Genomic DNA, 13,283 nt, shown 5'->3' on the forward strand with positions numbered 1-13,283 from the left:
TTAAAAATTAAAATTTCTTAGGCAGGGCTTAAACTGCTTTCGACTTTTGCTTTTGCTTTATTGCTATCGCTTTGACTTAAGCGCTTAAGCAAAAGTTTTTAAAAACAATTGCTTTTGCTTTTAGAAAAACAATCTGTCTTGTATTTTGTTTTCACATTTGCTTTTGCTTCGACTTTTTTTCTTGACTTTTTCATTTTTTTGCCCAATTTTTGTGTAAAATATTCTTTAATGCGAATAAAGTAAATTATTTTAGATGTGTTTTTCATTTTTTATATCAAAAATCATAAAAACTTTTGGAAAATAATTTGCTTTTTTTGCTTTTGTTCAAGCAAAAGCAGAATTAAAAGTTTTGCTTTAAAAACAAAAGTCAATTAACAATTGCTTTTGCTTGAGCAAAAGTCAAGAGCAAAATATAATTGACTTTTTACAAACTTTAGTTTAAGCCCTGCAATAATGTATGTAATGTTTTCAAACAAATATTTTATTCAATGAGATTTGATCAATTTTAGGGTGTTGCAAAAACATTTTCTATATTGCGTTAAATTTTTTAAATAAAAATCATAGTGGTTATAGGAATTTTTTATAGATTCTCGTTTTTAGTAATATGTTGTATTGAAAAATGATGAAATCGTTCGATTTTGCATTATAAAATAATGTGACATTGTTAATAAATTAGCGTTTTGACTTAATTTTTCTTTTCCAAATACTATTTTGAAAGTTATGTAAAAATTTATTTTTTATCAAAAATGTTCATAACAAACTTTAAAATATTTTAAAATGTATATACTGAAATTTAAAAATGCTGATGATGCTGATGGTTTGATTTCACCTTCAAAAGTTAAACATACTTACAACGTTTATTTACTTACCATAAGTTTAATTTAATACCATTTAAGGATTCTGAAACAATAAAAATAAGGAATGAAGTAATTATAAATAATACTAATCATAATTAATACTGTTTAAACAAAAATTTATATTCTATTTCTTCTGTACAAATGTAGATTATCAGTATGTTATTTAGTAGAAGATATAAATTGTACGTTCATTTGAGCTTTAACAGTCTCCGGTACATGTAAACGAAGACTGGCAGTTTTAGTATTACATATGGTAATTTAGAAATAAATTACGTATAATTATGTGCTTAACAGTTATTTTATCAGCTTTCATTAACTGATGTCGGTTGATTATGACTAGACACCAATATTTTCATATCAAATGGAACAGGTTGAGTTCTTGAGAGTTGCTTTTTCTAAAACATGAAATCAAAAATATGAAATCAAAATTTATAAGAGCGCTTAGTTATGAAAATTTGAGAGACTTAACTAAATGCCATAATTTTTTGTTGAAAACATTTTTTGTGTTATTTGGTCATTAATTCCATTCTATTGAATTATCAATTTTCCAACGTGAGATTTTGAAAAACATACTTTTTAATTATTAACCTTTATATGAAAGAGACTGAAATAATATCAAAATTTTGACCGTTTGTTATCTCTTCTCAACGTTTTCATTTTTTTTTAAAGCAAAAAGATGTTAGACAAAATGACCGAATAACAAGGAAAACAAAATATGTTTCAGTTTTAATCATGCCTCTCGAATTTTCTAAATGCGTTAAACTAAGTAGGTATTTACCTTTCTTTTAAAAGGAAAACATCCACTACTGTCAATGATTGGCAATGCATCTAATTGAAGATCTGGTGTCCTGGAATAGTTAGGCCCAAATACGTTTAATTCACGATAACATTCTGTTTCTATCATTTCATTTTGCCACGATATGCTAACACATCCTGTGTTGAATTTGGAGTAAAAATTTTCGTCTGTTGCATCCAAGTTTACTCCTTTTACTGTTGAAAATTGTTCGATGTCTAATACATCTTTTGCATACACCGCATGAGGCTTCAAAAATATTTTTGATAAATATAGCTAAAATATTCATTTACTATAATTTCTTATATTATATCTTACATCTGGAATAAATGGAGGATCTACTAAGCCCGCTTCCAATCTTTTCCAATTAATGGAGTTGAAAAACGGATGTAACTTTACTTCTCTCGCACCATATCTACCATTACGACAACCAAGCCGCGACTTTATGCATTTCGATAATAATTGTTGACAAAGAGTTTTAGCATCTTCATTAAACTTGTTGGAATACTTCTCCTGGTCTTCTTTAACTCTTCGATCTACTTCCTCTCGTTTAACTTTTTCTTTACGTGCTCTAAATGGAGCTTGTCCTTCAATCATTTCAAAAAGAAGACATCCAAAACTAAACCAATCAGGAGAAAATGAGTACTTTTCGTTGTCAATTACTTCAGGTGCCATGTAACCTATCAATCCAAATATAGTATGCTATATATTCGGCTTACTTTATAACTAACAACAACGCATATCTTACCAACTGTTCCAACTCTTCCGCGAACCATTTCTCCTTCAGGAATCTCAACAGCCAAACCTAAGTCGGATATTCGTACATGGCCATAGTCGTCAAGCAATATGTTTTCTGGTTTGCAGTCTCTATAAACGATTCCTTGTTGATGTAAATGCTCCAAACCGCAAACTACTTCTGCCGCATAAAAACAAGCCCGTTGTATATCAAATCCTGGTTCTCCTCCCATATTATAAATATGAAACTTTAAATCACCACCTTAAAATTTTAAAGGCAATAGTTATAAAAAGATGTTTAGTGAAAAAGATATGTGTCAATGGATACCATTCATAATAGTCAATACTAGACATAGAGCATCTTTTGTTTCATAAGCATACGCTAAATTGACAACAAAGCGAGAGTTAATCTTTTGTAATATTTGTTTTTCGATCAGAACCATTGATTCGCCTTTTCTTTTTTTGATTCGTTTTTTCTCCAATTTTTTGCAAGCATACATTTTTCCTGTGGCCCGAACCTAACAATTATGCATGTATAAAGTTAGCTAAAATTGAGACAACATTATTAGAAAAATAAAACAAACCTGACATGCACAAACTTCTCCAAATCCCCCTTTTCCTAAGACTCTATACATTCTGAAAGTTTTGTAAGTCACAAGTTGTCGCTCAAGCCATTTCCATTGTAAATACCTGTAAGTAAAATGTTATCAACTAATGTGCTTTCTTAATATTCTCTCTTTATTTCCTTACCTATGAAAATACATTGAATCTTCAAATTCGGAAAACGGTTCACCTTCTAAGAATGATTTTACTGCATTGACACATCCATCAAAAAGATCTTTGTTTGCATCTGTTTTATAGTTTATTTAAATTGATTATTCAGTTCACCATCATTAGTTTTTGAATTTTATTTTGATTCACTTACTCTTTATGTTATCTATGCATTGTGACACAATGTCAGCATTCAATACATCTAAAACCAAATTATATGCAGAATATTTTTCATTAAAACTATTTGGATCTTGTGGAACACCATCTTCGTCACTTTTATTTGTTAATTTATTGTTTGGTAAGATATTTTCGTCTGAGCATAAATATTTTTGACATATTTTTTGCGCAGCTTCTGAACGAGTCTCGTCAGTCTCAATTTCGAATCTATATAATAGCAATAAAAAATATATTACATACCTAAAATACGAAAAAAGCACTAAAAAAATATTTACCGATTGACCACATCTAAAAATGAAATATATCTATAGTATTGTGGCCTTTGCTCTTCACAAAACTGTCGAAACAGTAAACGGCCAATAGGTTGTTGATCAACTACATAATTGTAACTGACGTCTGTAAAATTTTTTTTTTTAATTTAAAAGTTCGTTTCAAACCTTTTCCGTGATGCTTAATTTACCTATTTTAGATTTTATCTCTGCACATTGGGATATGTGAGGAAATTGCAAAATTTTTCGCCACTTTTTGCTTTTTCCTTTATTACTGTCAGATCCACCTGATTTAAATATTAATTTTTTATTACAATTTATGTGGTGATAAAACCATAATACCTTCTCTAGCTTTCAAATAGACCGTATTGGCCACTATATTCTCTAATTCCATTAGTTCCAGGTTGACGGCGTGTTTTTGTTACTGTGCTAAGAAAATAAATCCGGGAAACTTGAATCTGCTTATCTGATTGTTTTATGCGAAAATGTTTAGCAATATAGTTTTAGTTGCTCATCTTTTGACCCTTCTTATTCTTTCTACTGGATATTAGTCGGTGGTATCTGAGAAGTTACACCTAAACATACATTTTATTATTAAGTTTGTTTTAAAATGAAAACGATAAATGCAGACTAAATTCGCCCAAAAATTAAGGCGTGCCCCAAAAACTAAAGCAATGTCTACCTGGAAACCAAAGTGCTTAAACATTGATTCTTAACTTAATAACTCAATGCACCGTTTTTTAACACAATTTGAGGATTTTACAGAGTTTCTAATGGCTAACAGATATTCTTTTTTCCAGAAAAAAACGGGGAACAATTAGCAGAGATGTATTTATAATTTCGAAATTGACATGTCGGTACTATTTTGATCCATGGTTTTGACACACAGTTTCGCTCTACATCATTTTTCAATAGACCGAATTTCGATAATTTTAAGTAGTTTTATTACACGTTTTTTTACATTATTAAAAGAATATTCTCTAAGAAAGTGAAGATTTTAATATTTTATCATGTATTGGGACTCGAGTCGGTTTAACAGTGAGACGAATTATAGTGATATAGGAAATCGCGATCCTGCTAATTGTACCATAGCCATAGCAGCACAATTTACGATTGTGATATGGGCTACGGTACAATTATCAGGATGGCGATTTTCGATATCACTATCATTCGTCTCACTGTTAATACTGATTTCTTGTAAACAAAAACAAATTGGAAATTTGAGAGTCTGTAAAATTATTTATTAAAATGTCCTTAAATTTCGATTTAAACCATACATTTGAGAATAAATTAATTATGTTTTACATCATCAATATTGAGTATTGAACTTCCAAAAAATGTCATCTGTGTTTTTACTGTTTTGAAAAATCAATTAACTGTAATCGACGTCAAATAAATATATGTTTTTTTTTTGTATTTTTTTGAGTATTTATAATAAATATAAGAATAAATAAAAGTGTAAACTTGATTGAAACAGATATGAAATGAAACTTAGAAACTGATGTTTTCACAAATTTCAGCCTAATGATGATTCAAAATGTTAACTTGTAAATACACTTGGACTTTTTTTTTATTGATTTCTCTAGAGAGTTTGATTGAATTTTTCCAGCAAAAGGACTCAAATTATACTGCCGAAAGTGAACTGCCGACTAAATAATTAACGACATGAATCATTGTCGGCTGTACATCCAAGTTACTTGATCAATTTTTAAATAGCGGATTGGTTATTTAGCGGCAATTATCCAAACATACGTTTTTTATCATTTAGATAATCTATACCATTTTTAGGATTAAGCAACTTCGAAAGGATAGTCAAGAATACAGTTAAAATATTTATATTTTCTTAAATTTGTTTGTTTGATTTTCCTAAAACCATTAAAGTTTTTTGCAAGAATGCTGTTATGACATTAAGCAAACCGTGAAACCATTTTGGTTTGCTCTTCCATGCGATAAAAATAACGTAAACTGGAATGCTTGACAAAATCATAAGACATCCATACATTGTTTCACGTGGCGAAGCAAGCATCGGTACGATTACAACAAATAAAGTGGCAAGTAGATAAAAAACAGGAAAGATTAGGTTGACCTTAATTGGCCGTTCCAAATTTGGCTGTTTCCACCGTAACCAAGGTAAACATAGAACAGCTGCACCAATGCTCAACCACGTGGCAAATCCAACATAGTTTATCAATGCAAATATGTTTGACGACATCAAATATAGCATAGATAATAATGCCATAATTAATACAGCCGGGGTTGGCGTTAAGCGTTGTATTTGTATCATGGTTAGAATTTCAGGCATTTGTCCTTCACATGCACCAGCATAGAAAAGCCGGGACGACGTCAATAATATTCCATTGACCGCTCCAAAGGTCGATAATGCGACAAACACTGGTATAGTCCATGCAAACATACCGAAACACCTATCGGCGAAGGTTACAGCAACAGCTTCTGATCCCAGAACCTCTTCGGGCGATAAAATAGTATAAAAAGCAACGTTTGTGAAAAAATACACAACGGTAACTAGTGTACATGATATATATATAGCGCGAGGCAGATTTCTCACGGGATCTTGTAGCTCTTCAATTATAAAATTAAGGTAGTTCCTAAATAAATTTTCGTTATAGCAAGCGTAATTTAAGATATGTGAAAATTTATGTACGTACCATCCATTGAATGCGAACAAACCAGAATAAAAAGATAGTGCCAATGATGTTATTTCATGTTTTGTATTATCAAAAGTGAAAAACTCTGTGTGTCCTAAGAATAAAAAAAAACACGGTTGTAGAAAAAAATATATGTTCTGTAAATCAATTTTTGTTTAGGTCATTAATTTAATTATTTAATTTTAATTATTTCACTTTATGTCGCCCCCCTCCCCTTCAATTTTGCCGAAAAATAAAAATAATTAGAAAAAAAGAAATTTTTTTACATGTTTTGGTACTTTTTGATTGAAAAACGATAATAATGTCCAGTAAACATTAAAATTCTATTAGATATGAACTTAACTTGCTTTAAAAACGCATTGTCTATGGAAAATTTGATGAAAAAATTTTTGAGTCACGTGACCAAATCGATTATTTTTTCTTAAATTTTTATTTTGTGAAATTTCGTTAAAATTTTGACTTAAAAACTTAAAATAATAAAAATAAAAATTATTTTAATGTGTTCAATCAACGATCAACGTTACAAAAACGTCAAAAAAGTAGTAAAAAAAAATAATTTTTTTTAATTTTTTTTTCGATACCCCCCTCCCCCTCCCCTTCGTAATAATCCACATGCGACATAAAGTGAAATAATTAAATTTAATGGCTTACCTGTAAATAAAAAGTAAAGCCCTGTTACAATGATTATGAACAAAGCAAAAAGCTTAGCCCAAGTGAATAAGTCTTGTACAGCAGTTGCCCACTTCACATCCCAACAATTGATGAATGTCAAAATACCTAAAAAAACAGCCGATCTCATTTCACAATTGAATATAAAAATGTAAATCACAAAATACTTACAAATACAGCAAAATGCAAGAATGCGAGCTGCATCATCCGGGGGCTGACAATCCGGAAAAAAGGGCTTTAAGACGTAAACACTGAAGGTTAATGCAACGATTGCTTGTGAGCATGGGCGCACAATCATACATTCGATCCAAAGGCGTATGAATGCCATAAAAGGCCCGAAAGTTTCTTTGATGTAGGCATAATCAGCACCAGATTTTTTAATCATGGTACCAAGCTCCGCATAGCAATAAGCACCAACCTACAATGAAATCTTTTAATATTTTTTAAAACAATTTTGTTTTTAACAATCCCTTTTTACCATCGAAAATAATCCTGATATTACCCAAACAATCAATGCCATATTAACACTTCCGGTATTCATAAGCACTCCCGTAGGCGAAACAAAAATTCCAGAACCAATTATTGAACCTACAAAAGCTGTCTATTAAATATGCAAAAGTTACATATGTAATTGTAAATGCATACCAACAATAACTGTCACACCATTCATTAGAGTCATTTTAGCCTTAAGACCTATATCGTCGTTATTTGTTGTATAATTATCCTTAAGATGTTTACTGGTTTCATCAGAAGATTTTTGTTTTATGTATGTTTCCTTTTTCATTTTTTATTATTGTTATTTTTTAATTTCGTTTACAAAAATAGTGAAACTTAATGAACAATGATATTTCATACCAAAAAATAAAATTTAAATATTTTTTTTATCTAAGATGCTTAAAAACATGTACTGTCTCGATCACAATAAAACCCATACTAAAGTTATACAAAACTTTAGAATGTAATTTACCGGCTTAACAACTGTAAAGAGGGGTACTGCGTCTTTGTACGTTGGCTCAATCAGTTGTTTAAACAGGTTTTGGTCACAAATACATTCTTACAGTAGCATGGAAACGAACATCTTTCTAATGTACTCGCAAAAATCAAAACAAAAGCATTTTCATTTTTTTCTATTCCTTAAGAACAAATGTGTTAAATACTGAATAAAACGTGTTTGATTGATTCATGAAAATATATGATTCTAAAAAATCTTTAACTCAATAAGAAAAAGTATGTGACAAACAAAAAATAAAATAAAAATCTTTTAAGATTAAGGGTTGTTTAAATTTCATAAAAAGTTTAGATAAAAGTGAAATCTTTAACACACAAAAATCTTTATTTTTTTTAAATTATAATATTAAGTAATGTGTAGGTGTAGGGACACACACTATTTTAGTCACCTGTTGATACCTGGTGAAAATTTCAAAGTACGAAATGTAAAATTGGAATGCAACATCAAATTTAATCTTATTTATTTATATTATGATACAAAAAAAAACACTTATTTTTAAATCTGTTTAAATTAACAATATCCGCTGATGTTAGTATTCAACGACTTTATTGTGTACTTTTAGTCAGATAAGATGTCACTGTTAAGATTATTATCTCCAAGCTTGTTTGCATACTCATCAAGATATTTCTGACGTCATTAATTGAGTATATATTTTGGGTAAAGCTTTAAGACAATTATAGTCCAATGGTTTTATGATTCTCAGCACATCCATCCAATTCAAAATGTACGTTTATGCTCACAAAAGTAAATATTTTTGACAGATACAGAGCATTATAAACGTCAAGTTTATAACGGATAGCTTGTAGAAAGAAGCAGAAGAAACCACTGCTTTTATTTTAATTTTTTTTCTTGTACTTTCTGAAATAATTTAAATTAAAATCATATCTTAAAATAATAAAGAATTGCTCACTATTTCCATCTTTTATGCTACATTCTTTATGATGTATCGTAGATTTTCTTTTCGAGTTTTGATAGCCAGGTATATACAACGAAGGCGAATCCAATCTACCGAGTATTAACATTTTGGAGAAATCCTAAATTTCACAATATATCATTAAGCAATTAAAATATATGTGTTTGTGATGTTCATACTTGCTCAAGGCGAGAGGCAATGGGTCCTCTAAAATGAATTACTATCTGCACGCACGCATTGTCGTACAAAAGTTTCGTCTTTCGAGAGTCCACTTCAAGAAACCATTCAGGAATACCCATAACATTTCTAACGTCTTCCAAAAATTGAGCACTGAAAAATAAACTTGAAATTTATCAAATGTCCACAGAAAAAAATAGTTGCACTTACGTGACAAATCTTGGAGGTCTTTCTATGTTTACATATTTAATAATATCGTGATCAGGTTCAATGTTAGCACAGGCAAATATTTCTGAAGACCTCTCAGGTCCAAATATTACTATGGATCTTCCTACGGCACTAACAACTCCATCTAAAGGAAAATTGGGATCTGTTAACAGTTGCCTCCCATAACCAATATTAATTGTTCCCACTCTAGCGGAAACATCACCGACATAACACCTATATGGGTTGTCAAGATTGCATTCTTTTTTATATAACTCCTCCTAAATTGTATATGTTAAACACAAATCTTTAGGTGAAATTCTGTTTTGAAAATTCTTACATTTCTTGGATCTGCTAGCTGTGTGTAAAATGGATTAAATACATATCCGCCTGCAGTACATCTTGTTGCAGTTTGTTTAACAACGGCATCTACGCCTACTGGATTGACATATATATTAAACAGATGATTTCTCGTTTTATTGCGATCATGAAGTCCTGGATATCTTAGATTCACTTCAATAGTTGTATCACTTTGTCCGGAAACTAAGCCAATCAACTGTGAAAGTCGTATGTAACCTTCAAGAGTCATTTTATCAGTGATACTTATAACTATTGATTTCTAAGAGATTTAAATTACCATATGCAAATCCTAGAGGATGATGAAATGATACAATTGCGCGAGCCTCTCTGGATTCTTTGGAACTATATCCCCTTTCTATTGTACCACAAGCAATATTTTTTGAGGTTTTCTTGTCACCAACGACAACAGAGCGACCAATAATACTGTTGTATCCAAACAGTGTCATTTGATTATCTGTGAAACTTTCGTTTTTCATTTCCGATATCCCAATAGTAGAGAATTTCCCGCTGAGATTTCCAATTTCAAAACTATCTAGAGTACCAAATTTATTACTGTTTACATAGGTGGGGTTGTAAATTTTTTGTATGCTAGAAATTTCACATGGAAATTCCAAGTTGATTGTAACAGGTACCTTAAATTTTCAATAAATTTATTCAAATTCTAAAAAAAAATGTACAAATACCTCATGAATGGTATACACATTATTTGGTGAACGTCCTGCTAACGCCTGCTCAATATTTGTTATACCGTACTGGGTTTGCTGTGTAAATTCAATTTTTCCAGATACATTAGAGGATATTCCATTTCCGAACCAATCTTTCACAACAGCTTTCCTTGGTTGTATGTAATCAATTCTTTAAATAAAAAACACGTTTATAAAAGAAATATTCAAAATTCAAACAAAATCATGGTGTCTTTAGCGGTAACAAAAAAGTACTTACGATGAGCATGCTAAGCGTTCTCCTCTAGCTTTCGGACCGTAATCATCATATATCACTATAGACCTGCCTATGATTTTATTTTGACCTCCCAAAGGTAAGTTAGACAATGTAAAAAGCTTCCGTGAAATAAAGCTTTCATTTCTACTGCCTGCTATGCTAATCTTTCCAATTTTATTAGACAAATCTCCCATACGACAAGCTAAGCTCGTTTCTTTTGTGCATGATTTTGATTCATCTGTATTATCAAAAAACAAATTCTGAGGATTAAATACATTTCCCGTACTAATGCATCTATTTTGCCAATCATAAAAGTCTTTTCCTGGAACTTTTTCATGTATTGACCATCGATGATTCTGAGTTGTGTTAAGAGATCCTCCATCAGCATGAATTAAATATTCAATTATTATTGTCGTATCCTCCCAATTAGCTTCTGCAGGCTGGCTGAATAATACTTTTCCTAAAACGATTGTCTATGTTAAATATTATCCCATTTTAAAATAAATTGTTATTGTGGCATAAAATTAAATTTTATGCTTTATGTATTTAAACCATTTTTTTTAAATTTTCCACAAATATTGATATATCTTTTAAAGTTTTAATATATACTCAGATTTATTACCAACTATTGGATATTTGAATATTGCGTTTGCTGTCGTCATTTTCATCTCAAAATCTCTTTTTTCTGGATCATACATTAGGACTGTTGAACAAGTCCATGGTTCAAAGTTATTATGTTTCTTTCTGGAATTGAAAAAAGTTGTACGACGATTGGTAAAATCCATCTGTAAAATAACTTGCCTAGTTATTACTAGCCCTCTAAGAACAATTGAATCAGGCCCACTCAAAGACAAGTAAAGATCCCAATAACTTCCATTAAGCTCAAAGCTGTTCTGAATAATGCGCATGGGACTATCTCTTTCCTTATTTAAGAGTTTTCCAGTCAAATCTCCTACTGGGTATTCATCTTGTGTAGCCAGACCTTGAAAGTTTAATAAGAGTCTTAAGTTTTGATTCATTTTTCATATGTATCAACACTAATAATTTTAGAAGATTTTCTTTGTTTTACCTGGTAATGGAACATTTGTTTTGCTTATAGGATTGAACATTTCACTTGTACTTTGATTAGAACAATAACTAGGTTGCCCAACTAAATTATTTGTTGGAGGAAGATTTGTAATGTAAATGTATCCTAAGTCTCTCGCATATTCTAACCAACTTCTTTTATTGGCATGAACTGAGCCTAACGACACGTTGACAAACGTTGGTTCATACACAGACTTTTGTTCCCAAACTATATTTCCTCTTAACCCATTTCCATTTATAATAGCTCTGAAATAAATTATTATCAAGTACATCATTATGAGTATCATTAACTTTAATACTTAAAGATTTTAGAACTCATTGGTCTTATTTTAGCACATGCTATATACTTATTAGGAGCTGTATCATCAAGAATAACTGCACATGAAAAATAAATTTATTTTTTAAAAATGTTTTTGCCCAAGTTTTTTTTTAACAATTTACCTATGTATAATTTTCTTGTGGAAGACAAGGAGTAATCATTAAGTGTCAAAAGCAAATCTTTGTCCACAAAAGTCATTTTACTCCCATCTATTTTAAGTTTTCCGAGCCGAACATCTAAATCTCCGATTGAATTATTTATTCCAGTATTATACGGATCATATAAAATCTGCAAATTGTTACAATTCATTTCTTGAGTGTCATCATTTTTATCAGTAAAAACATCTGTTGTAAAAATTTTCCAAGATTTGGACGACATTTTCTTGTAAATTTTAGCAGATGAATTTCTTAAAAGACAAAAGAGATGAAGTATGACGTAAAAAATACGATCAATCACATCTTACTTAGGAGCAAGTCTTAAATCAGTGATTATTAATGTACGAAAAGATTCTCCGTTTCGTGATGAAAATGATCTGAAAATTATCGAGCCTAAAACAGAAGTTTTAAATCTTGCTTCCGAAATATATTCATAATCTTCAGTCACGATTGATGAACAAATATTTATATCTTCTTCTGTTGTCTGCAATACAATTGATCGCCCCCAAAAGCTTTGAAGCCCTAAAGATAAGTATTTCATTTGTCAAAAACATCTTTTAATTACATTGCAAACTTACCTCCATTCAAAGAAGAATTATCAATTTGTGTAACAGTTTTATTTTCTAGCTTAGATAGATCTCCGAAAATTTCATTCAAATCATACAACTGTTCTCCTAATATTTTTTTTGTACACCTCAAATGACTATCTACATTGTCATATCTTACTGGAAATTCATGAACACTCCACAACCAGTTTTCTTTAGGGATGTTTTTATATAATTTAAAATTTGTTTTTAGCCTAATTTTTCCATGTTGTTCTTCAATCGTTATGTTACCATGCAAACCATTTTGTGAAAAAAAAGCTCTCAATACAATACTATTTGCTGAAATCGTAAGTATGAATCACAAAAATACAAAATGACCTTAACTTTTACTTTTTACCTTTCGATGCAAATATTAAAGCAACCCAAAAATGAAATATAATCATTTTACCAAACGATTAAGTTTAGTCAATCATTTCTCATATTAGGTGCCTATATATTAAAAAAATAAATAATGTTTTATATAGATTAATTAAGGTTTCTTTCTGTTTATCAATAACAAAAACAAGTCACTTAACTTTCTCTGGGGTGTGTTGAGAAACCTGAATAGAGTAAATCAATTAGAAAATTTCATTCAAGTTG

The 13,283-nt window shown here is 30.2% G+C and overlaps 3 protein-coding genes across 3 annotated transcripts; all 3 read right to left on the reverse strand.

Moving 5' to 3' along the window:
* Window positions 1-956: 956 nt before the first annotated feature.
* On the reverse strand, window positions 957-4,633 carry LOC134836125 (G protein-coupled receptor kinase 2). Its single transcript, XM_063851343.1, has 12 exons — window positions 4,285-4,633; window positions 3,945-4,177; window positions 3,794-3,889; window positions 3,609-3,729; window positions 3,311-3,540; window positions 3,136-3,235; window positions 2,970-3,075; window positions 2,714-2,903; window positions 2,399-2,647; window positions 1,969-2,330; window positions 1,636-1,899; window positions 957-1,252 (listed from the first exon to the last, which is right to left on the reverse strand). Exons 2-12 carry the CDS (start codon window positions 3,994-3,996, stop codon window positions 1,160-1,162), a joined length of 1,863 nt encoding a protein of 620 aa, XP_063707413.1. The 5' UTR covers window positions 3,997-4,177; window positions 4,285-4,633; the 3' UTR covers window positions 957-1,159.
* Window positions 4,634-5,421: 788 nt separating this feature from the next.
* Window positions 5,422-7,881, reverse strand: LOC134836126 (Y+L amino acid transporter 2-like). The gene is made up of 6 exons (XM_063851344.1): window positions 7,583-7,881; window positions 7,416-7,525; window positions 7,109-7,355; window positions 6,920-7,045; window positions 6,269-6,362; window positions 5,422-6,208 (listed from the first exon to the last, which is right to left on the reverse strand). Exons 1-6 carry the CDS (start codon window positions 7,719-7,721, stop codon window positions 5,446-5,448), a joined length of 1,479 nt encoding a protein of 492 aa, XP_063707414.1. The 5' UTR covers window positions 7,722-7,881; the 3' UTR covers window positions 5,422-5,445.
* Window positions 7,882-8,513: 632 nt separating this feature from the next.
* On the reverse strand, window positions 8,514-13,087 carry LOC134835327 (uncharacterized). Its single transcript, XM_063850200.1, is given in 14 exon segments — window positions 8,514-8,804; window positions 8,857-8,980; window positions 9,039-9,189; window positions 9,247-9,521; window positions 9,581-9,816; window positions 9,878-10,232; window positions 10,284-10,455; window positions 10,543-10,999; window positions 11,162-11,521; window positions 11,609-11,871; window positions 11,925-12,000; window positions 12,067-12,621; window positions 12,678-12,857; window positions 13,042-13,087. Coding segments are annotated over 14 exon segments (3,372 nt in total). The 3' UTR covers window positions 8,514-8,682.
* Window positions 13,088-13,283: the final 196 nt, after the last annotated feature.

This window comes from Culicoides brevitarsis, chromosome 3 (assembly GCF_036172545.1).
Source record: "Culicoides brevitarsis isolate CSIRO-B50_1 chromosome 3, AGI_CSIRO_Cbre_v1, whole genome shotgun sequence".
Classification (NCBI taxonomy): Eukaryota; Metazoa; Arthropoda; class Insecta; order Diptera; family Ceratopogonidae; genus Culicoides; species Culicoides brevitarsis.

What these genes read in the sequence shown, in the direction of transcription:
- LOC134836125 (XM_063851343.1), bottom strand. Translation starts at nt 3,996, where the DNA reads ATGGAATTAGAGAATATAGTGGCCAATACGGTCTATTTGAAAGCTAGA. An exon ending in AGTATTGACTATTATGAATG is followed by an intron (nt 2,648 to 2,713) that starts GTATCCATTGAC and finishes TAAAATTTTAAG; the next exon opens with GTGGTGATTTAAAGTTTCAT. An exon ending in CGGAAGAGTTGGAACAGTTG is followed by an intron (nt 2,331 to 2,398) that starts GTAAGATATGCG and finishes TTGGATTGATAG; the next exon opens with GTTACATGGCACCTGAAGTA.
- LOC134836126 (XM_063851344.1), bottom strand. Translation starts at nt 7,721, where the DNA reads ATGAAAAAGGAAACATACATAAAACAAAAATCTTCTGATGAAACCAGT. An exon ending in GCTTTACTTTTTATTTACAG is followed by an intron (nt 6,363 to 6,919) that starts GTAAGCCATTAA and finishes TTTTATTCTTAG; the next exon opens with GACACACAGAGTTTTTCACT. An exon ending in TTGTTCGCATTCAATGGATG is followed by an intron (nt 6,209 to 6,268) that starts GTACGTACATAA and finishes AAATTTATTTAG; the next exon opens with GAACTACCTTAATTTTATAA.